At 42.0% G+C, this 25,000-nt stretch overlaps 1 protein-coding gene across 3 annotated transcripts in view; it reads right to left on the bottom strand.

Moving 5' to 3' along the window:
* The window catches only part of pcsk5b (proprotein convertase subtilisin/kexin type 5b), a 47,967-nt gene that overhangs the window by 1,060 nt on the left and 21,907 nt on the right, over positions 1 to 25,000 (bottom strand). Inside the window, exons 13-36 of one of the 3 annotated variants that reach the window (XM_081703092.1) lie at positions 24,796 to 24,932; positions 24,492 to 24,617; positions 24,260 to 24,362; positions 22,951 to 23,144; positions 22,626 to 22,710; positions 21,532 to 21,635; positions 17,948 to 18,086; positions 17,725 to 17,840; positions 11,784 to 11,886; positions 11,494 to 11,630; positions 10,451 to 10,651; positions 9,785 to 9,853; positions 8,248 to 8,290; positions 8,005 to 8,150; positions 7,298 to 7,501; positions 6,850 to 6,933; positions 6,418 to 6,616; positions 6,093 to 6,307; positions 5,631 to 5,867; positions 3,796 to 4,029; positions 3,325 to 3,502; positions 1,426 to 1,643; positions 1,117 to 1,217; positions 629 to 815 (exon numbers count right to left, since the gene is read on the bottom strand). In XM_081703092.1, the coding sequence (XP_081559218.1) occupies positions 629 to 815; positions 1,117 to 1,217; positions 1,426 to 1,643; positions 3,325 to 3,502; positions 3,796 to 4,029; positions 5,631 to 5,867; positions 6,093 to 6,307; positions 6,418 to 6,616; positions 6,850 to 6,933; positions 7,298 to 7,501; positions 8,005 to 8,150; positions 8,248 to 8,290; positions 9,785 to 9,853; positions 10,451 to 10,651; positions 11,494 to 11,630; positions 11,784 to 11,886; positions 17,725 to 17,840; positions 17,948 to 18,086; positions 21,532 to 21,635; positions 22,626 to 22,710; positions 22,951 to 23,144; positions 24,260 to 24,362; positions 24,492 to 24,617; positions 24,796 to 24,932 (3,560 nt within the window). Of the gene's footprint in view, positions 1 to 628; positions 816 to 1,116; positions 1,218 to 1,425; positions 1,644 to 3,324; positions 3,503 to 3,795; positions 4,030 to 5,630; positions 5,868 to 6,092; positions 6,308 to 6,417; positions 6,617 to 6,849; positions 6,934 to 7,297; positions 7,502 to 8,004; positions 8,151 to 8,247; positions 8,291 to 9,784; positions 9,854 to 10,450; positions 10,652 to 11,493; positions 11,631 to 11,783; positions 11,887 to 14,432; positions 16,987 to 17,724; positions 17,841 to 17,947; positions 18,087 to 21,531; positions 21,636 to 22,625; positions 22,711 to 22,950; positions 23,145 to 24,259; positions 24,363 to 24,491; positions 24,618 to 24,795; positions 24,933 to 25,000 lie in introns of those variants that run through there. The other 2 variants (XM_081703091.1, XM_081703090.1) reach the window with 2 other exon arrangements.

Raw genomic sequence — 25,000 nt, 5'->3', positions numbered from 1 at the left:
TGTTGCAGAGATACAGCCCAAGAAGTCCATTTTTCCTAGAAGTCCTCAAATATACACTTCTTCCAAACTGCACACATAGTAAAACAATGTATTCAAATGTTATGGGGGCCTTCTTGCATGATGCCATTCAATGCACAAGCCTCATTGGTGCCTTTCGGTTACTAATTACCACTTTGAGGCCCTGCGCTGAGGCAGTGGATCTTTTAAGGGTTCCATGCACAGTTACAACTTTCCCTGCTCTAGCACACCTGATCCAACTCATCAGCTAATTAGCAGGCCCTTCTTGATGAAGTCTGCTTGCGGAGGGCAAAGTCGAAACCATGCAAGGCATTGGGTCCCCAGGCCTCTTCAAAACTCCAACTTTGAAGTATTTGTTGCAAAAATATCATCCAAGACTCAGATCAGATCAAATCAACCCAAAGCAAACATTATATTAGTTAGCAAATGCGATATTAATTGGACCCTTTGACCTATTAGATGAAATGACATAATATGGGCTGAAGGGGAAAAAATCAGGGGCTAGACAGCATTAATACTTAAGATTCTAATAAATCGGATTATATAATTTCTTATTAGTAAGATTGACCTGTCATACAGACACAATTTAGAGTGAACACAAAATCTTTACCATTTTGACAGTCACAGCACTCCCAAGGAAGTGGTGAGGAGTCCATACGTTTGTCCTGTCCACAGCAAAATAAACACCTCCCATCCTCTGAGAGGCGCTCTAGAGCATGACAGCTGATGCAATTGTAGGGCCCTGGTCCTTTACACTCAAAACAGGACAGGTCACATGCCGCACATGTATCTGGATTCTGGGCATGACAACAGGACATTAAACAAAGAATAAATGTGTATACAATATAGTTTGTCCTTTGCCAGAACTAAAAGTGTAAAACCCAGAGGCACTTGCTGTTAATGGTAATGTAAACTTTAGAGCATACTGTATGTGATTGCATTTCAGAAGCATTATGTCATTATCGATGAACTGATCACCCAACCTGAAACTTGTCTTTTCCCCACTCGGGACAAAGAGAGTTGTAGATTCCTCTAATGATTTTGGTTATCTGATCCATTATGGCACTGACTAGTAACATGAACTACAGGTCGGATTACCGTGGAGATGGCATACATTCCAGCCATACACAAAGATGAGCATATTCCTCCTATGAGTCTGAAGCCTTCGTAGCAGGACGTGCAGAAAAGCAATCCTGATCCTACAAATTAGATGGAGCAATGTCAGCAGTGGCCTTCATGTAAAAAGGCCTGACGAAGTTAAACAACAAACAAAACCACACCTACTAAAAGAGAATGAGCACAGTTATGCCACTCTGTGCCGGTAAACTGTGGGCTTTTCCTTGGGATTGCATTTGTCTCATTTTAACTCGAGTCTCTAAAGGTCAGTGTTATGGTGCCGCGACTGACCTTTGCAGGTCTTGCATTGCGGGTGGCAGCGCTGGCACACGTTTTTCTGAGTGTCGCGGAAGTAGTGGGGCGGGCACACGTGCAGACAGACGCCATCCTGCTGGAACAGAGAGTAGCCCTCTCCACAGGCCAGGCAGTGGCTGTTGCCGGCACCTGAGCATTCCGTACAAGACGGGTCACAGCGCTCGCAGGTTCCATTGGCTGCATCGCCATAGAAACTGAGAAAAAAGAAAAGAAAAAAAAAAATGCACAAAGCCACAACTGGTATTAATTTACACCACTTTTTGAAATAATGTTTCACAGAATCCCAAGTAGTAGCACTCATTTTAAAGGGGATGTCCAGTTTTTCCAAATTCAACACAATCTGCTCAAATCTTTCAAATGATGACTGGGTTCAACCTTTCCATCAGTAATGCAGCACTAGGACACAATCTCTAAAGGGAAATACTGGTGAAATGTATCTTTGAAAAGATGTTAAAAATTCCTGTTACACTACCTGGATGTGTGATCTGTCCTCTTTTGAGAGTCAAATATTAATCTGTTTATGAACATAAACTGACATGCCTTATACTTCAGGACCTTATTGTACAATCCCTGCTATTCCTCTTTCTGTCAGAGTATAGCTTGTATCACATCTCTGGCCGATCATTCTTATCAATTCTGAACGCTGAAGCACAAAAAACTGGCGAATAAGGTTCCATTTGGTGTCCCCATCAACAACTTTCTCACAGACATTTTGGTGGTTTGTAATGGGAATAAAGTTTACTTAATTATATGTCATCTTTTGTTGGTCAAAGTGAGTAAGAAATTGTCCACAGAAGCCTGGTAGAAGAGGTTGAAGCTGAAGTTGCCAGATGTCATCTAAGGCATGCTCTTTATGCCATCATATCTGTGAGCCCATGCAATCCAAGTGCTGTGCACCTGGTAAGGCAAAACTGCGCTGGATATTTAATAGCACGGCCTTGGGAAGGCCTTCTGTTAGAAATAAAATGTAACATCGTAGGATCGGTTTGCAACGTGCTATCCACATCGGTTTATTTTTAAGCGGCTTGTTAAGAGCCTGACTGAAAGAAGCGTTTAAAAGACGTATTAAAGTTTAATGTTATGTGCAAACGGTCCATGTGTTTTGAACAATCGACTGGGGGTTGAGAGCCACTTGAGGTGCCACTCAGAAGACATCTCTCCACAGCCTGAAAGTACTCAGCATGGAGAGGACAATCGTGGAAAGCTCCTCCTAGGCTTATCGGTGTGGAGGCCAACACACAGCAACTGCCCATGCATATAGTTTTAATTGTTTTAGCTGACATATCTGCATCTCCAAGGTCCTGCGAGTGTAAGAACAGAATGTTCTGCAAAGATAAGTTCCAACATATTGTAAAAACATCACAGGCTGCTTATTTCATGGTTTTGCTTAACGCATGCCAAAACTTGGAGTTGTGGGATAGTAAGAGTCTATTGCAAAGTTTACAAAAAAGAGATTTTTCCCACAAGCAAAGGGGGTCAAATTAACTGGGACAGAAACTCAAACAGTGACAGACTCATGGGTTTTTCCTACACGTTTATGTATTAGGTTTTTGCACCTGAGGTGAGCTGTGCTTGCCATTTGAATGTGCTGCCCTCTAGTGATGGCATCATGACATAAACGCCAGTCATAATGACTGCAGAATCTGACAAATCGAACATGAATATACTACTAATCTGAGTTATTCCACCGCAGTGGTCATCCTCATTTTCTGCATTTTTTGCCTTTGCCTCTTTGAAGATCATACTGCTAACTTTTCATTCCAAGACACGGTCCCTTAGTTTAGATTTAGACCACCAAGCATCCCACTGGAAGACACAAGTGGCGAGAGAAGCAAAGCAGTGTCCCTGCGAGGGGATGAGCTTGACGCCCTGCACCTGGAAGGGCATTTCGCCACACAGCTGCCTTCCCTCTTGAAGTGGCCCGCTTTGCAGCTGAGGCAGTTGGTACTGTGATGCCCGCTGCACGTGGCACAGGTCGCATAGCACTTGGTACACTTGCGCCTTTCATCATCACCATAGTAACCATCCGGACATGTAGCGACGCACGTGCGATCTGTTTTGAGGGAAGACAATATTGTCCACCTTTGTATTTAGCTTCAAGTAATAACAAAACAGAACTGTAATAAATGTAAAATGTAACAACATGTATTCTAGTATGTTCAAAGTTGGCCTATCTTGTGGGAACACACAAGCCATTGGGGAGGACCAAAAAACAAATATACAAACAAAACACAAACAACAGGAATGTGAGGAAGGTTCTCTTGAGCTGGTCGTGACTGCTGTTTAACAGTCAGACTGGCACAAGGGTAGGGCTAGTGTCAGCAATGGGCTGGAGGGCAGACTTACCATGCAGGAAATGGCCGGCGTAGCAGCCCACGCATTGGCGCGGTCCGGCCTCCGCACAAAGGAGACAGCTGGGATGGCACGGCAGGCAGTGGCCGTGCTTGTTGTCGAACGTGCTCTGGGAGCAGTTGCTGGCAAATTGGCAGCGTCCTTCAGCAGCCATCCTGGCGCGGGGCCCGCAGCTCAGGCACGAGGCAGGGCCCGGCCCAGAGCACGTCAAGCAGGACCTGTCACAGGCTGGGAGACGGACATGCCTGGTGAGCGTTGCCAAGTCAGCTTTCATCCCAGGCCAGCCCATGTACATGCCACTCATTCTCTTACAGTAACCCGTAACCCTATAGTGCAAATTCGATCCGCTCAGTTCATGGAAATGAGATGGTACTGAATCTACACCTCACTAATGATGTTCACAACTGAGAGCAGGAGTCTGACTTTCATTGTAGTGGGTGTACCCACTATTTCAATTTACTCTATGTAACCAGCTAGATATGTATCATCTAAAGTCTCTATCCCTGGTGCTGGAAAACTCTTGAGACATCAAACACACATGGAAAATCCCCGTAGCTGCTCAAGTTAAAGCTTACTAATGAGAAAACTATGAGTCTTCTTAAAAATGGCTGAATATATGGGCTGATGAAAGATTTTCCAAGGAAACCTTCATGTTAGTCTAAGGCAAATATAAATTATATGAACGCAAACCCATGAAGCATGTATATCATAGTGCACTTAAGATTCATTACTGGGTCCAATTTCTTCACTCATCTTTGGGTGTAAGAAAAAGACAGACATTCTATCTTCTTTATTTACAAGGCCCCTGCTGACTTTGCAGTCGTGCAGACATGCATACATTACTTCTCCTTTGAAAGTTAGACATATAAATTACAATTGTTTTCTGTAACTGGGTTTCCAGGGGCTTCATGACTCAGTTGGACCACCTATCTTAAATTAAAAAAAACCTTTTTCATCCCACTACCATTTCATCTGTCTTGTGACCATATGAACCTTTGTGTTGAATACAGAGCTTGTATGAACCCAGGGTTCACATAACCTATTTCTAGATCCCTGTAATTACTCTTTCCTCATGCATTTGTGCACACACAATAGAGGAAGAACAGAGGAGTGTGTGACTGTGCACTGATGTGGTGATGGTGCGGCCAGGCATGGCAAGAAGACAGGAAGAGAGATGGATAATCACGGCATGCCCGGCAGTGGAGCACAAAAAAAGAAAAAAGAAAAAAAACAAAAAAACATGGCGTATAGTCCAAATACAGCCTGAGACGCAAGAAAGTCCCGCCAAGATCAGACAGAAACACAAACAGTCCAGCACAGACAAAACACTGACGTAGGCTCTTTGGGGAAAAAAAAAAAAAAAAAAGACAGAAAAATGATGATATATGGTACCGAATGCCATTTTGTATAAGACCGAACAGCCTAGGTCTATAAGAGTAAGCTGTCCAACATCTGTGCAGCATCTGGTTATGCAATGTCTAGCTATTGTTTTTACAGCAGCAGCCATGGCTTATGTGGTTTGGTATACATACTCCAATACAATTCATGTAATTATGACAAATTAGGAGACCTCAGAATGAGTTTCTAGCATATCAAAGTGTTGACTGGTCTCAAAATACCAGACTGTGTGTTTGAAACTTTTAGGTTTTAGTATATGAGAACTACTCCATTGGCCATAATTACAGTAAGAAAAATATAACAATTTTTTGACTGTTTGCACCATTTTAACATGCCTTATGGGTTTATTTGAATAAAATACATTAAAAGTGATGCGTGTTGTGTTGATGTATAAACCAGACATGGTGGTGTATTTTTCAGATTGTAAGTACCCCTGCACTCAGTCTTGTCCTGGTACGTATCGGAAGGACAGGTGTGGAGACATGCTCCATTGTAGAGGACGGCCACGGGATCCTGGCATGATATGCAGTTGTCTTCGTCATGCCCGTCACAGTCTGTGCAGTCGGCATGACAGCGTGTGCACTTCTTTTCCTGCACATCTGTGAAGTAGCCTCTGGGGCACTGGTCCAAACATCTGCCCTCATGCAGGAAATTGTACTCCTCACATTCTGAGAAAGAGAGAATGAGAGAGAACGAGAGAGAACGCATTTCACCCTACGGTAAGTTTCAGTAAAAACTGAAACTAAATTCGAGTAGATCCTTCAAAATCTCAGCTTCAGCATTTTTTGTCCCTGGGGTGCAGCTGTTCAAGACTATGTGCAGCTTTTCAGGTGACTCTTCGCCAAACTACCACTACTCTCTTTTCTCCAGTGGGACGGAGCAGAGGTGCTCACCACTGCACTGGCCTCTTCCGCGGCATGTTCTGCAGTCGGCAGGGCACCGCTCGCATGCATCGCCCATGACATAGTAGCGCTCGGGGCAATGGGCCACGCACGTTTGGCTGTAGAGCAGGTACTGCTGCTCACAGCTCAGGCAGTGCTGGGCATCGCCCTCACAAGAAGCGCAGTGCATGGCACAGGCATGGCACACTCCGCCGTCAGGGTAACCCCTGGGAAGAGGCAAATGAGATGTTTGAAATGGTGTGGAAAAAAGAAGAGAGAGAGAGTAAGAAAGAAAGAGAGAAAGAGAGAGAGAGACACACACACAGACAATACACACTTCTGGCACTCTGCAACACATGAGCCGTTCTGTACGTAGAGGTGACCTGGGCCTGACTGGCACTTGAGGCAGTGATGAGCATCCTGGCACGCAAGGCAGCCTGATGGGCAGGACTCACAGTGCCCACTCGTCCTGTTCCCAAATGTACCGGCAGGGCAGGGTGATACACATGTATGCCTGTCTGCAACCAAAAACTTGTCTGTGGAAAGACAGATGCAAAGGCACAGGTGCACGTATACACACACGCACACACGCGTGCGCACACACACACACACACACACACACACACACACACACACACACACACACACACACACACACACACACACACACACCCTCAGATGGGTAACTTTAAAGCAGTTGTTGAATAAGAGATTTCTCAGGTGAAGCCAACATCTCTTTAGGGTAGGTATGGACAGTTAACCCACTCACCATCCTTACAGGCACTGCACTGGTCAACGTGAGACCCCCAGCACAACTTGCAGGCAGGATGACACTGTTCACAATCTCCCTGCCCTACACTCCCACAGACACAGAGAGACACATACACACGCATTGGGAACAGCCAAACAGAAGGCACTCACACCGTAAGCAGTCATTTTAAGAAAGTCTGACTATATTTCCTATCACCAAGATGTCTAATCAGGCACACTGAAACTAGTTACTCATTATAATCCCTAGATGCCATACCCTCATAAAATGGAAAAATTATAAATGCATTTTCCATGTTCATGTGGTTAATTCGATGACACTTGAACCACTGGACACAGAAGAAAAACCATCCAAAACCTCCATACCAGGATTACACAGCACCTCACATTTCAAAAGGGACAACTGGAGACTTCCAGCTAAACCAGACCTGACCAAGGAGACAACTTACTGTTAACGAAGTGAAAGTTGGCACAGCTGACGGCTTTGCTGATGTTGATGCACTGCCCATCGACTAAGCGCATGCCATCTTCACAGGAGTCACAGTCGTTGAAGAACGGGCCACCACATGAGCGACAGTCGCGGTGACAGGGCTCGCACTCACGTCTGGAATCTCCATAGAAACCTTCCTCACAGTGACTCACACATGTGCTGTCTGGAAGATAATTTCGAATATGCATACACGCACTCAAGTTCAAACAAGGTGTGGCGTGCAGGTCACTAGCAACAAAAAGTCCTGATTACCATTGTAAATGCAAATCACAAGTTGATTGACAAATCCTTTACTTACTAAAAACTCAATTATGCATTTATAAAATTGGGAGGGTGTAACAACATGAATAACTATTCTAAGACAGGATGTGGCTGATAACCGTAACAAAACACCCAAAGAAAGAATGAAGCTGTCCATTTCAGCTAGGCTCCTCCCAGCTATAAATTAGAGGTGGGATGGGTTCATGGGCTGGTAGCAGCATGTCTGGTTCTCCTCACTTTCCAACCATATGCACCTCGCTCCGTCTTTCTCAGGAAGCCACATGCACGTACGCACATATGCATACGATCAGACTCTTTAAAGCTGGAGTCAGACCGGCAGTCGCAAACAGGCACACAGCACGTACACAACTTGATGCCCATTTCTGTTTGCCTGTAACTTCATACCTGCTGACAAGAAGAAAGCCTCTTCACAAAGGTAACACTGAGACCCATCACAGTTGACACACTGGTCGTCACACTGACTGCATGTCATGCTAGCGTCATCTCCAAATGTTCTCTCGGGGCAGATCTTGTAGCAGCTTGCCTCCAATCTGGAGAAGCAAAACATTGTTCATGTAGAAAGCATGAACATATGGAACTTCATATTTAGATTTCCATGGTACAGGGGTGAAAACACATAAAACATACTGGTAATAGCCTTCCAAACAGGACACGCAGTGCTGCCGATTTACTGATGAACAAAGAGAAGAAATTTATTAGTGAAATAAAATATTTCAGTGATTTGGAACCTAGAGCCAGTCATTTCTGCAGTTGTATCCTCTTCCAAAAAGACTAAAATAAAAGAAGTCTGACCTAATTAAACAATACATTGACAGTGCATTAGATTATTCCTGGAACCAAATTATGGCAAGATTCACAGCGTTACACATTCATAGTTATACGTGCAACTCATTTCACACTGGGCCAAAATGTATGGGCTTAAACAGTTTCATTAATAGGGCATTCAACATAATGAGCTCCCATTACCTAAAAGAGGGCAAGGTAACATTGTTCAACCCTAAAAGACAAATTTTCTTTCTGGTTATTTCAAGACAGTTTTGAAGCGACATACTGCTGCCCCAAATCAATGATCGCGTTTAATTAACTGAGAGGAATAAAGCATAAAAGTCTAGATCTGTAAGGCGCAATATGGAACTGAGAGCATCACAACCAAGCAAACCACAAACACTTGGTAGGTTGGATTATATGTTCAAGCTACACCAGAGCATGAAAAGCCGGTGTACACCGATTGACGTTAATACCAGAAATTATTTATTGTAGATGAAGCCACGTTTGGATCTGTTATAACAAGGCCTAACGTTCCTCCCTGCATAGACCAAGGAGAGCGTGAAGAGGAAAAACTCGAGGAATTCCCATCAGACACACTCTCGCTCATGTTGGATCTGATCCTGTTTTTCCATGCCTAATTACACACAGCTCAGCGCACCAGCATGGATCTGGCGCTTTGATGGTCTGCACGCAACGTGGTGTGACACCTTTAGCATCTTTTCAGCTTCAAATTTAAGTAGTCGAGTGAAGTGCAATGAGAGACATTGCGAGATAGCACCCCGATCTTGCTAACCACACACATAGTGGAGATGACTCTTTCAATCATAAACAATGGTGTGAGACTGTCAAACAAGCAAGGAGGTCTAACGATGGCTAACGTGAAACAAGCATGAGTAATTTTTAGATAGATTCAGATTATTCAGAAAGAAAACTCATGGACATAGCAAGCTGTAACCCATAAATGCCACAAAAATGTGGTTAATTCCAAAACTCATCCAGTAAAAACACTCCTTCAAACGAAGAGGTGACTCAGTACAGGTTTGAATTTCAGCTCGACCAGATGCCATTTATTGCTTGGAATCTTGGGGAAAATAGTTGCCCGTATTCTCAAAGGGAGGGGGCAGTGTTAATTATTGAAGCAGGTCCTTTTCTCCACCTTCACTAAGCAACAGACCAGCCAATCAGGCACCAGGTTCACCTGCTCCTCCCTCTTTGTGTCCCATCCCCCCCACGGGCATCAGAAGTGCTTGACAGCGCTGTTTGTAAAGGTGTTTGCACAGATACACAGCAACATCTATTAAAAGCTCTTTATTTGTCGGTGTAGAACGATGTAGATTTTGATCGCTATGAATGACATTTTTTTTTTAAAAAACAAAAAAACTGTTGCAGTACCTACCACTGAGGCACTTCTGGCAGCCTTCTTCACAGGGAACACAGTCATCATTTTCTGTGTTGGCCACCTCATCTGTACACAGCATGGTTATTTCAGTACAAAGATCAGTGCCGAGAGGATGGTCACAAAGAACAGTCTTTGAAAGCCAATTTAAAAGAGAGAGAGGATTTATAAGAACCTGTTATGTAAAAAATAATTAGAGCAGGAGAAGGGCCTTGTTTGTGAGCAAGGGAGTGTGTATAGTGCGTGTGGAGCTAAGCCCTTGGGCCATGGCAGAGGATCTGTTTATACACGTCTACCACTGTCCACTGTCCACTGTCTCGAACACTAAAATCTGTATCTTAGTCTGTATCTCATTCAAACTCTCCCTCATTACCTCTTTAGCTTACTACAGCTCACTTTAAAAGGTGTAAAGGAGATTAGATCAACTGCTGTGCATGTTATGACCATTTAAACAACAAAAACTACTTCAGATTTTCCTGACATACTGATTACCAAGGGTTGTGAAACTGAGGCTTGACTTTATTGCCCTGAAAAAGATTTATAAAAAAAAAACCAAAAAAAAAAAAACCTACTCTGTATTAAAATTTGTTCAGATAAATTAAATTTGAAATGTTCAGGACACACACAGGCGAGAAACAGCACTCTACAAACTCAGGAACGTTTTACCCGTTGCACATTCCAGTTTGACACACACCCCCTGCTTGGGGTAGTAGTGAGAAGCGCAGCGGACGCAGTGGCGCTCAGTGACGCACACCACGCAGTTGGCCGGACACGGCTCGCACGTGCTCTTCGTGGAATGGTAGTGGCCCTGTGGGCAGTGACCACGGCACTCGCGTCCAAACAGGTAGCGCTCCACCTCAAACTTATCTGTCATAAATTGGAACAATAAAAAAACAAACACAAACAAACAAACAAACAAAAAAAACCCACACACTATATTAAAATACAGAAACAATAGAATCAATCACTAGCTAGCTGTATTTCTATACTGAAAAGGATGCAAGATTAAACATTGTGTTATAGGAAAGATAGCTCACAGCTAGGAAGCTAAACTATTACAACCGCCCTAGTTTCGCTGCTTTTGTGGTAGTCAAAAACGTCCTGTTTGAGACACCTTAAAGTTCAGCTGTGTTTTCATTTCTTTACTCGGTAAATATCTTAAGACTTAATTCTACTATTTAGATAGGCAGGTTAGCTAGGTTAACCAAGTCAGCTAATTAGGTGTTCCTCAACCATCTACGTTAACGTTAAAATCACCTCATCGATAACGCTACCTATGGTAATTCAGACACTTAATTATCACACATGGTTTATACTGCTAATTACTTATTTCAGTTGAACATTTTATGGATATATATTCTGAAGGCTTTGACTTTTTTGTTTTCTTGTTAAAAGACAAGTTTCCTCCGTGAAGATGTTACCTAGCCCGCTAGCTAACATAACCTAGCTAAGTAGCTAACATTTTCAGCATCGTGAGCGTACAGCTAGTTAATAATTGGAAATTTTTCTCGAAACTTGGGTAGATTTGCCTACAGAGTAGAAAACCGCCGGACAGTACCACGATAGGAATGGATGGTTAAAGTTCGGGAGCAAAGGTAGGTCATGTGCAGGATAAATTGATGATGCCTGAAGTTAGGCTAGCAGTAGTGTTTGGTAGCCTAGTGGCATGACTGGAAATGCTAACGCTAGATAGCCTTAGCTATTGCTACCTTTGCTGCAAGTGGTGCATTTGTCAGGACCCTGGTCATCACAGTCCTGGCATGTATGGTGACAGCGATGACACTGATCGTCCCTCTGATATTTCCCAGAATCGCAATTCATCACACACCGTCCCTCATCAAGTATTCTGTATAACAGACAAATGGGTACCATCTTGAATGTAGTTTAACATTAAACTTCTGTCTTAGACACAAGCCCAACCATTACCTTCTCTTGGTGCAATTCTGGTGAACGGTTTACCGGTATGGAGGGTCTGGTATAGTGTCACCAGTCAGTTTACCTGGAAACCCCACAGCTGAGGCAGTCATCTCTCTTTGGTCCTGCACACTTGTAGCAAGTAATGTCACATGTTTTACATTTTCCAGTTTCACTTATATATTCACCTGAAGAAGAAATTAAGGAAACTGTTTCAAATTTCAGTTTAGCATGGGGGGGGATCTTTTCATAACTAACTTACTACAGTCATTATATTATAAATTTGTATTTTTAGAAGACGTCCATTGTACTTCACACACACAAATGACTGTTGTGTACTGACAAGTTACAGATAAAGTCAGGAAAAGCTTACCTTTGTTTTACCTTTTCACATGTTTAAAGGTATGGAAAAGGGCTATGGGAGTAAGCCAAACTGATTCATGTTTTGGATTCTAGACAATGCAGTCATACTCCACATACAACAATTAAAAACACTTTCAGTGCATGCAAACCCCATACCATGATTAAACCTCATTCATTACAACAGATGGGTCACAGTCAGTATGTTAAGGATAAGGCTGTAAATCAGAGTTGAGTCTAAAGGTGTTCTGAGAAAACATTCAAGGTTTGTGGATACCTTGAATGTTTTCTCAGAACACCTTTAGATTCCTACTCAAAATGGCTTTGGGTAAATATTACATTTATATGATGCTTTTATCCAAACCATCTTACAATTATGATTGATTACAACTTTAGGGTTAAGGGCTAAGCTCAGGGGCCCAACAGTGGCAACTTGGCAGTGGTGGGGCTTGAACCAGAAACCTTCCAATTACAAGTCAAATACCTTAACCATGGAGCTACCACTGCCCCAACATGCTCACATTTACCAAGATCAAATAGTCAAGCTCTGAATAGATGAGTACAAAATCTAATATTAACTGATGTCTGCAACAGACTGAAAAGAGGACTGCATTCTATGGGAATGGAGTAGGTATAGTCCTCTCTAATTTTTCTGTTTGCTAATAGCAAACATCAAAAGAAATGGTTATGATCTGTTACAGAATTATTTTAAGTTATAAAGATTCTTAAAATGCAACCATTCAACAGAAATAGAGCCACCACAACATTGGTGCAATGCAGTGGGGCCCTGAAGGAGACTAAAGACACCCAGTATAACCTCTGACCTCAAGCCAATGCACACATTCGTGCACAGCTGGGAGTGTTCCCATAAAGATAGCGGGAGATCTTAAGCAAAGTGACTTTCCCTCTGACCTCAGCTTTACACTATGATGCACCCTATTGCATTCCAGTGACCCCAAATAGAACACCCACTGAATACCTCCATGACTACATCTGGCACTACACAACCCTAATTAATTTGCTGGTCATTTGCTTTAAAGAGCTAGAGTTTATGATCCAAAGCCCATGTCATGCCATTCTTAGAAAGTGGGGAAAGCTTGTCACTAACAACTTGAGTCAATTTAATATTCATCTGGAAGTGACGCTCTCAAATTAGCCAGTGATGTACATAAGATAAGCACATTAAAACCATATAAAAAGTTCCAACTAAATTTCTCTTAAAAAGCATCAGCGATGCCTATAAAATGTAATTCTGAACTGATATGTTCATGTAAAGGATCTCTGAAATATTTTTGCATAAAACTCAGAAAACTACACAAAGAAGATGAGAAAAGCTTGACATTCATATGGAGATAAACACATTCAACAGCTGTGGCCAGTAGAGAGAAGAGGGAGGTTATTAACTGGACACAAACCAATTATTTCTTAAAACACCACCACTGAGCATGACTGCTATGAGAATAGAGTCCCACTTGATGCATATAAAATGTACAAAACAGAGAATCACTCTTGCTAGAAGAATACATGTGAAAAATGACCAAGAGTGAAAACAAAAACATTTGGCACAACTAAATGACTAATTTAGCTGGCCAAGTTACATCAGTTATGAAATTAATCTCAATAACCCTAACCTAAATGCAAACAAACCATCTCCTACTGCAAATAAAGTGGTATAAATCTGCACTTATGGTAGATTTCCCTAAAAAAATACTGAACATTTGCTATTCATTTTCAGTATATGATATTTGCAGATATTTAAATATTTCTTGGGGCATTGGTACATAGTTATGTTTCTTACCATACATTAACTTCCCACAATAATAGGAGGAAAATCACACATGGTTTTGCCATTCAAAACCTGATAAGGGGGAGGGTCTTAAAGTGAAGGGTACCATAGACATTCAGACAATTTTCTTATAGAATGAAACAGCCAAAGGTCAAAATAAAGTTGCAGTGCAGATAGTTCCTTTTAAACGCACGATCTCTCTAGAAGGGCTACAGCACATACGATGGACTTGGGATTCTCTTGTTCAAGCAAAGAATTGTTCTATTCAAAACAAAGAAGCCCTTTTATGAGGAAAACAAGGAAACCAACACATTCCTGCACTACAACCTGACTGTAACAGTTGGAATTATCGGTTTCATAGCCCCACTTCAAAAAGACTTTTTACATCATTTTGTAAGTCTGCACCATACTTGTTTGAACTTTTCCATTAGTAATTGTGTATAAAGTGCAAGTAATTCTTACAACAGTGATAAACAACTTTAAAAAGGGAAAGTTATCTGCAGGGTAAAAGCAGTCAAATCTCCTTCAATGACATTATTTAAATAAGCAAAGTAAAAAAAAAAAAAAAAATCTTCTTCATTTGCACTCTCAGAAGAGCCTTGCTTTTATTGTAATGTTCAGTTTTATGTTTATTAATAAAAAGATCAGTAAACTGTTCTGTCCAGTTCTCTCTATGAGACAAAACACTTTTCTGTGGGCCCTTACTACAACAAATCCTTATCTATATTGTGGCATTTGGCTAAAAACAGAAGTATAAAATTTAATTACAAAACATTCTCTTCCATCCCCCCCCTCACCACAGCAAACAAACCTGGGCTCAAACATTTTAGGTTAATAGTGATCAAATACATATGTACATAAAAAACCCAAAGCATTGCCAGAACACAAAATGTGAAAGTTTTATACAAAGATTTATATAACCCTATATAATATTAGTTATGTAATGTTGCATGTACTGTATTTGCAAAATATTTATGATCATAATGTTCTTTGCATTATGAATACACATTTAGAATAAAGTGGCTGGACAAAATCCCACCCACATATAACAAGACTCATCTGAACTTTGACCATTTATAAATCATTTTTATAAATAAAAAGGTTATGTCATCCAAGCCACATGGCCTAAAACAAAAATAAATCAATTATTCATAAATAAAAGACATAAAAATCTTCTTAGTTTAAGCACAAGTGGATTGGTCAAATGCGTCTTATAGGGATGCAAAACTAGTCCAGTTTGCCTAGTACCATTAGTAAACCTAAAAAATATTTCAGCATATTCTGACCATTTTGAATCAAAGTTCCTTTCTTCCTATGGTGATATTTTGTAGTGGGGAGTATGTATACAGTTATGGTCATTTTTGTCTTCCAAATTTCCATCTGGGTATTAGGCAAATAGTTTCTATGGATTCCCATATAAAAAAAGTGCTAGACCCTGTGTGTCACAGGGGATCCAGCACAACAATGCCAGGGCATCAAAACTGTTGCCCTGGCCACAAATCTGTAACAGTTTCCTGTCAATAGCACCAGTTTTGTCTGCAATAAACCTCTTTTTAAGGAGTACATGAGAATTTATTATGCATTATACTTTAACACACTATTCTAAAACCTAGTCTGAATAATAAACTAAATTGCTGAGGCCATTTGAAGTCCTATCCATACACACACACACAAACACACACACTGTTTTTATATATATATATATATATATATATATATATATATATATATATATATAATTATTATTATTATTTTTTTTTAAACAAAAAAACTGACTACTTCAAAAAGACTTTCAAAATGACTCACTTACGCGTAAATGGTTACAACACGACAACGAAGGCTGAACTCATGGATGAAAGGAAAGTTTGACTGAAGGCTATACAGACAGTGCAGTGCATAGCCCACACAAAACCATTATACTGGGCTTCACTGAGTGCCATTTAGCCTTTCGTGACAAGCCATTTCAACATTTAATCCTTTCATTCAAGCCATCCATCACATACTACCTGGACACACTGGCCATACACTGAATTTTAGTATGATTTCATTTCATTCAAAATTTGTGATGGAGTATATGTGCATTATGCAGTTATTCTGTGGTCAATTCAAATTAATTGCTTGCCATGAATGACACGCTACTTTAAGGAAAATTGGGATTCAAATAAAAATGTTTGAACCCTGTTATATAATAAATACAACTTAAAAATAAATCCTATTACTTTATATGTAGTGTATGTTGATGTTGAAGCACATACACGCGCGCGTGTGCACAAAAAAAAAAAAAAAAAGAAAACATGCAGACATATAAGAAGTTATGGATTTCCAAACAGTGAGAACCAGAGTGAAAAGCTGAGCCCCCAACCCTGTGGATTTGGGAGTTCCTGGTAGAAACTGCCACTTGAACCTAGGGCCAAGTCTCTGCTGTACTACAATAAGAAGTCCTGTTTATAGATAAAACTGTAGTCTGAGCTGATCTACTGTTAAGTCTTGTTTATAGCCGAAACTGAGGTCTGATTGACTCTACTGTTAAGCCTTTCCCTTGTTCACAGAGGTGCATCTGAAGCTGTACAACAATAGGCTTCAGTGATGGTTTCAGGTTTATTTATAAAATGCACAAACTGGGCTTTAGTCAGCTTTCATCATGTTTTTAAAAGTTAGGACAAAAGCAAAGAGACATCACTTTGTTCCATCAGTGTGCCTCTCAATCATCTCTGGACCCAAAACAACAAAAAGATACAAACTTTTGGCATCCATGCTTTGGTCACAAAATACTGATATTTGTGATTTGTTGTTTAATTATTGATCCCAGTCGCATCGCCTTGGCAGCTTCTTCCAAAACACACGCACGCACGCACGCATGCACACCCCACACACACACACACACACACACACACACACAGGTAAAAGGTAGGCTTGTTGTAGTTCTGGCACCGAGAAGCCTCTCAGCATAGTCCTGTATTAGAGTTTCTCGATTGGAAATATAAATTAGCGGAAGGTGAGTGGCAGATGGGGCTAGAATGATTCCTTCAGCCCTTTAGAGAACATGTTCTACAGCACAGCTGTTGCAGAACCTTCCGCTGGCACAAATTGTTCTTTTTCACCAACACACAGAAACTTCCCTCAGCCCATGATTCTTCATTTGCTTTCCACAGAGCAGGAAGAGGAGAGAGGAGAGCAAAAACACGGCAGGCGATTGGGCAGTGGACAGGAAATTATGCAGGTGATCATGTCAGGTGACAGGAAACAGGGTTTAAATCCAGTACATGGTTCGAAGAAAGGGGAGTGTCCATGTGTGATTCGGAATCCAACATGATAAGATTTGAAGAAAAAGGTCATAGGGAGGAAAAGGAGAACAAACATTTAGAAAGTGATCATTCAGACAGCAACTCTGGCTATCACTTTTACAGTGGTTGGATAAAACAGGTCACACTGCTGCGGTTATTACTATTGTGTACTTACAAGAAATATCACTAGTTTGCACCACTGTAAAACTGAAGCCTTCAGATTAATTTAAATTTTTCAAAGTACATTTGGATGACACTGCCACTTAGGAGCTCGTCTGTCAATTTAGGATAACTTGTTCAGGTTTGTTGACTATACATACATTTTGAGTATATTTGTAAAGGATATTTGTACAGAGAACATTTTATACAAAAGACTAGAAATGGGGAATAATTGTCAAAAATAAATGTATTTTCATGCTTGATGTAAATGTCTCAAATGGAAAGCCACAGATAAATAATGTAAAAGATAATACAAATTTTTTTAAAAAAGGGAAACCTTTCTGTGAAAGTCAAAAAAAAAAAAATGAAGACAGAACAATTAACAGAAGGATGAGAGTTTAACACCAGAAGCGATCAACTGCATGTATGGCACTCACCATCTTTGCATATAGTGCTGACAAAACACACGCCGTTTTCTAGGTTATAGCCATTCACACAGGTGCTGCAATTGCTGTCCCCAGGGCCTGTGCACGTGTAGCATGTATTATCACACCTGGGCAAGGAAGCAGAGGAAAACAGTCTGACGTCAGAAGAACTGGCACGCCTTTAATTACTCTGTGCTGAGAGCATAGTCGAGGGTGAGCTTGGTGCTGTACTGACTTGCGACAGGACTTCTGGATGTCCCCATTCTCTGCAGTCTGCTCTGACATGTAGTATCCCACGCTACAGCTGGAAACACAGCGCCACTCTTCTAGATAGTAGCCCTCTGCACATTTAATGCATGCCTCCATACCAGTACCTGTGTACAAGACCCCATGCAAGCATGTATTAGATAGCATCTGTAGTAAATGCTGTACAGTTTTGTGTATTATATATATATATATATACACACACACACACACACACACACACACACACACACACTGTGTAGATTCCAGATGAATAGATTTCTAAAGAAACAGGATGTTTCAGACAGAGGTTTTTATATAAATTATTATACTACTACTACTACTACTACACAAGTATCCCTGGTGTGAGAGGGTACATATATTGCAAAGGATGTGGGAACTACAGATGCTTCAAAACCCAACATCTAGTCTAAAATCAAAACTAGTAGATCAGTGGTCTAACATCCACAAGCAGCAACAGCTGTCACAACTAGAGATTGACAAGGTACACCATGCTACATCAAGGGGGAGCCACGAGAACGGGTCAGAGGGGAGATCATCCCCCACACCCCAAAACTGGGAATCATGTCCCAATGAGCCTACGCACCAAACTCAACACTAGAGCTGCTGACTTAAGACTGAAGAACACGGCTAAAATGGACAGACTAACAAAACCGAGTAAAATACCCGAAAGGCCGCTGGAAGATGCAGCACTACAGACGGTCACTAATGTGAGCAACCAGATAATATATGCCATACCAACAGTGATAGAGGTGCTTGGCTACAATATGAACACCAAGGGAGTATCCTCTATGGAGAAGGAGGTTGGATAAGGGCAACACAGACAGAAGTCAGCCAGCTATCAGAAATGCAGAAAGGCATGATGAAGGTACCTGAGAAGTAAAAGCAGCTGTCAAGCAGACTGCCAAGCAAAGATTAACAGTGCTGGCTGGCTGTCTAAAGAAGTCCAGGCCAGAAAAATAAATAGGATGTTCTCCCATGAGCCATCCAAAGTGTACTCTCGGTTGCAGGGTAACAGCATAAGAGCCCACTAAAGCTGTAAACTGAAAAATACTGGAAAGGTATATGGGTGAAGGAGGCATCACACAATAATGCCCAGTGGTTAGTGAACCTGAGCGCATACCACAGCAACCTTCCTGAACAGGACCCAGTAACCATCATGCTAGCAGATGTCCAAGAAAGGGTCTCAAATATGGACAGCTTCAGGCCCTGACATGGTTCACACCTACTGGCACAATAAGCTAACTGCTCTCCATGAGCACCTGGCAGCACAAATAAACCAGCTGCTAAATGGAGGAAACCCACCCTGAAGGCTGGACAGTCCTGATCATGAAGGACCCCCAGAAAGGGGCAGTTCCATTCAACTAATTGTCGATAATCTGGCATTATTGCCGCCAAGATGAGTAGGCACATGGTTCAGTATGTTAGCGGGGCCCAGAAACACATTGGCAAGAACACCAGAGGAGCCAAGCATCAGCTACTGCTGGATAAAATAGTCACTCAAGACTATACGACCAGACTGACCAAGCTGTGCATCGCCTATGATTCAGTGCTGCACACATGGATCCTGAAATGCTTGAGGCTGTATAACATCAACAGGATTTCAAGAGCCTTCATTAAGAACTCAGTGGGGCTGTGAAAGATAACCCTAGAGGCCAACTTCAAGCCAATATCACAAGTCACCATCGAGTGCAGGATTTACCATGGAGATGGCCTGTGCCCACTGCTGTTCTACCTAGGCCTGAACCCCTTTAGTGAAATCATCACCAAGAGTGGCTACAGATACAGGCTATGGAATAGAGCAACCAGTCACCACCTCTACATGGATGACATCAAGCTATATGCCAGAAGTAAACAAGATATTAGTTCACTAGTCCATCTCACCAGGATATACAGCAATGGCGTCAGAAAGCCATTCAGACTGGATAAATGTGGTCAGATGGTTACAAAGATAAGTAATGTAGCTACCTGTAGCTACCTGTTCTACTCCAGTAGAACATTTTACTACTGGAAGGTAGCATAATAGATGTTGAGAGCAGCTACATGTACTTTATAATCCCGCAAGCAAATGGGAATCATGAAGAGGCCACAAAGAAAGCAGCTACAGCCAAATACCTACACAGTGAGGCAAATCCTGGGAAGTCAGATGAATGGGAAGGCATTCAACACCTGTGTTCTACAGGGGCATCAGTTACCCTGCTGACATAAGATGGAGGAGGACCACTGACATCAAGACAAGGAAATTCTTCACAATGCACAGAGGGTTTCATCCCAAGTCCAGCACTCAGACTGTATACTAAGTGGATGGAGGGGGCCAAGGACCAGTGAGCATCAGAGCCATCTGGTGCAGGCAGAACCAAAATGATGGCCCCAAGTGATGAAGTGCGAGTACCTCAGATAGCATAAACCTGAGGGGGAGCACAAACCATCCTGGTAGCATAAACCCCTGCACAGTATGTAATGCTGGCAAATGGTGGAAATGGCAGATATGGAGAAATTCTACTACTGGCTCGAAAAGTCAGCACTGAGGCACTAATCATGGCAGCAAAGCAACAAGCTCTGAACATCAATAGAGGCCGAGATCTACCACACCAAATAGGACCCTAGATGCAGGCTGTGCAAAGATGCCCAAGAAAATGCAGCACAACAGTGGGATGCAAGATGCTAACCAGTAGAGTGTACCTGGAATTCCATAACCAAGTACCTGGAATAGGACACAGAAACATTTGTGCAGAGTATGGGCTGAAAGTTCCAAGGTCAAAGTAGGGAAACACTCCCTAAGGTGGTTCAGAATAACCATGCCAAGATCCCATGGAACTTCCAGATTCAAATGGTAATGGATAACCAACCCAGACATAGTAGTGGTGAATAAGCAGCAGAAGAGGGCCATAGTGATAGATGTAGCAATCCCAAGCGATAGCAATATCAGGAACAAGGAACCCCAGAGAGAAGAAATAGAAATGATATGGAAGGTGTAGACAACAGTGTTTCCAGAGTGGCTTTTGACTCCTACTATGCAGGACCCTAAAGCTCTCAGGTCTTTGGTAGAGGACATGAACTTGAAGGGAAATGGACCACCCGGAGGAGGGCAAGTTTTGGGGAGGGGGGATTTTAACACGCACGCTCACCATGGCTGTCAAATGAAGGGTAATGACATTGTTACAAAAACAGAGAATAATTTTTATAAAATTTTACTTTGAGTTCATTATGAAAAAAAAAAAGTTCTAAAGCATACAAATCTAAACTATAGAACTTGTAATGCAAGCCATACATAAAATTGATTCTAAACTCCACAAAGTAGACTGTTCTTGTAAACTTAGACACCAGATGAATGAGAAACCTTGCTAAGCAAAGTCAAGGATGGCTGCTGTGTACCAATGAATTTTAAAATGCTTAGAAAAGGCTCTTCTGAAATGCTGACACAGCCATTTAATTTTTACACACACACACACACACACACACACACACACACACACACACACACACACACACACACACACACACACACACACACACACACACACACACAGAGAGAGAGAGAGAGAATGTATGCACCTGCACAGGTAGCACAAGCTGGATGGCACTGCTCACATATCCGTTTGTGCCCATTATAGTAGGTGCCAGGCTCACATGTCATCTGGCACTTATTCCCCTGTAGGCTGAGAGAGAGAAAGAAAATCAAGGATTGGGACAGGAAAAGGGGGGAAAAAAAACCAAAACAAAACAAAAACAAACCAATTCTCTCCCTCTGGGTTCAAATTCAGCATTCAAAGCTGATGTTGACAGCATGAAACATCCTTTTGTTTTCAGTATTTCTGCACAAAAAAAATTAGCCTTCCGTTTCCTGCATCTGAAGGGACAGCCACCTAATAAAGCTGTCCTCTAACTGAAATGAACTGCACACTTTGACTAATTACACAGACTTCCTTATGCAGACTGTTACTGTTTGTTTAAAATGTAGCCTTGAATTACTTTTTTTTTTTTTTTTTTTTTTTTTAAAGAGATTGAGTACAGGCATAAAATTTAGTGTGAGGTAAATTTCAGTCTCATTGCCCATCTTTCATACATGCAGTAGTCTAAACAAGTCTGAAAAAGTTAAACAAAGCAAGGATTAAAGTCCAAACGTGCGGGTGAAAAACCTTTACTGCCAATTCGGAGAAGTCACTCCTGGAACACATTACAAAATTGCGCACAGAACACAGCTGCTACACATTAAGCAGGCACTGTATCCCATCTCTCTTCCTCTCCTAATGCCATCTGTGAGTGCTGCAGGAAGGTCCGAGTTGAGCTTGTCCTCTGGAGAATGTAGTGTTTTGCCACATATTTAAAAACATCAACAGCCAGAAATCCACGTCTTGAAGGATGTTTCCACCACCCTCTCAAGATGGGGCCCAAAATGACCATCCCCTCAAGAGCTCTCAATGCAGGTGAAGGAAGTGCATGATTGCCTTCAGTCACGCTCATGATACTGGGTCCTCAAGTTCAAACATGCTAAATGATATAAGTCGATGTTGGAAGCCAACAGGCCGGAGATTCCAGCTACGTTTCCGTCAGAGCTGGAGATTTGGCAAACCAGCAGGACGGTCTAAGTACAACGCTACGCGAACGCACTCGTCTGACTGGAAGGCGCTGAATGGAGAAGCAATTACCTGAGGCCCGGCTTGCACTCTGTGCAGATGTTTGCCGTGGTACAGATCTTGCAGTTCTCGCTGCATTTCCGGCACATGCTGGCGTCTGTGACAAAAACTGCAGAGTTAAACCTCAAACACACTGCAATTATCCCACTGAACTAAAAACTTATTGGATGCTTGGCATGTTACTAGGACTGTGGCTAAGAGTTTGGAGTGTGGAAGGGAAAGATATAAAGATATAAAAGGGTTGGACCTTGTATTAAAATTCAGATTCACCTCCATTGGGTTACTGGGGAGGCCCTTTAATGGCAAAAATACTGTGAAAAGCATAGTGGTGACTTGCCAAGGTCCAGGTAGAAACCCTCGGGGCAAGCGTAGACGCACGTGTGGGCTCCCTCTCGGAGGTAGAGACCAGGCCGGCAAGAAGTACACTGATCGATGCGACTGCCAACGCAGGACTCGCACAGAGGTGAGCACTTTTTACAGCGCCTCTTATCGTCCCGAAAAAAGCCAGACGGACACTCAGGCACACACATCCTGAGGGGGCGAGAGGCAGGGATGGAAAGATAGGAGGGGAAAGGGGGAAACGGACAACTCATGAGCCGACAGCCACGTGGGAGAACCTTTCCCGAGAAACAAAGGCAAAAGTCACAGGCTGAAAAACTCATCAGCTGCAGATGTGTTCATCGAGTGTGACTGCACGTGTGTGTCTGTGTGTGTGTCTGTCTATGTGTGTGTGTGTAGAAAGTTATCAAACAAAACAGAATCCATCACTGAAATGCTTGGAACTAAGATGTTAGCATGTTAGCAAAGGCATGCTGACACACAGCTGTTGTCAGCATGTGTCATGCTGTTTTTCTGGAAGTTAATTTATCCTAACATTTTCTGTTCCAACAAAGCTAGGCAGACTCACTGGAAAAAAAACATAAACAGCAACGTTATAGCTAAGCATATAAGCATTATTTTACAACATTTCAGATTTCGATTCAGTATCAGTCTTTAGGAATCTTTAAAAGCTAGAGTTTTCACATGCTGATATTGGCATTGTGCTGGACATAATGGCCAAGAGTTTAAAAGTTAATTTAAAAAAAAACAAACAAACTAAACATGGGATAGGGATGTACATTTGATACAAGTATGTTTCCATCTGTGTCCCTACTTGTTTCTATACCTCTAGGACAAATCAGTACAGTAAATTGGAAAAAGCCTGTTAAATGCTACTGGTCCTCTCCTAGAACTATTCTGTCCCCTTAAGTTTGCATTGTTGTGGTTTGTGTAGATTATAGTGCTTAGGCAGATGTACATCAAAGCAAAGTCAGCAGTAGACATCCTACAAGACACAAAGATTTGCCTGTTGACAATAGCGAGAGATCTGCAACTGTAATTTAAAGATATTACCCCATTGTTTCAACAGTAAACAGCATGTTTAAATCTGCAGAATACTAAATTGTGATTTGCCACAAAATGTTCAGTGATCATAATTAGCAACATTTTGATTTCTTATTTTGAGATTAAAACCCAGGTTTTAATATTTAAAAACATTTCCCCACCATAATTAAAATCAGGACCTATACAGGAACATTTGGAAGTTTCACTGCTTTAAAAATGCTGATCAGTATCTATACAGGTATTTGTGTGTAGGTGTGGCGTACCTAGTGTTGTTCTTGAACTTGAGAAAGTAGTGCAGGCAGTTGATGCAATGATGGGGCCCAGGGCCCTCACAGCCGTTCTCACTGCATTCTGGGTCACAGGGGCCTTACAACAGATGACAGATTTGCAGCATCAAAGAATGGAACTTTGGAACTCTGCGCTGAGTGGAGAAAGCGCATAACAGGAAAGCCCTGGCAACCCTTCTGATGTCAATGGGAAGGAAGGTTGACTTACCCACATACTCCTCACTGTACTCCTCCTCACCCTGAGGCTCTACCACTGAACGAGGTTTGTCATTCCTGAAGGAGTACGGGTGCACAGAGGTACCATAAAGCACCAGAGACCACTCCTTCAGCTTGCCTGGAAAAAGCATGACTCAGTAATATTTAAACAAGCACATAATTTTTGGATTCTACATATTGGAGATTAAAATGTCAGCTACGTGGGGGGGGGGGAGAAAATGGGAAAACAACCACTGCGCAGACCAGGCGAACATAGTCCCTCCGTGGCATTTAAGAGCAGGATGCCTGATGACTACCTGGAGCTTTCTGACTTCGAACTTGAGAGGGTGAGTCGTAGATCTCAAGAATCCAGTCTCCTGCAGCCTTCTCTCCCCAGCAATGGGTGGTCATGAACTCCCAGTTCTTAAAGCCCTCCATTGAGTGGTCGAACAGCCTGCACCACCACACAACGCAGAACTAGAACCAAGCCATTCTAAACCTCGCTCCGCAATTGTCTGATAC

Source organism: Electrophorus electricus, chromosome 20 (assembly GCF_041902795.1).
Source record: "Electrophorus electricus isolate QZ-2024a chromosome 20, ASM4190279v1, whole genome shotgun sequence".
Classification (NCBI taxonomy): Eukaryota; Metazoa; Chordata; class Actinopteri; order Gymnotiformes; family Gymnotidae; genus Electrophorus; species Electrophorus electricus.
This window is presented reverse-complemented; position numbering and strand designations above follow the sequence as displayed.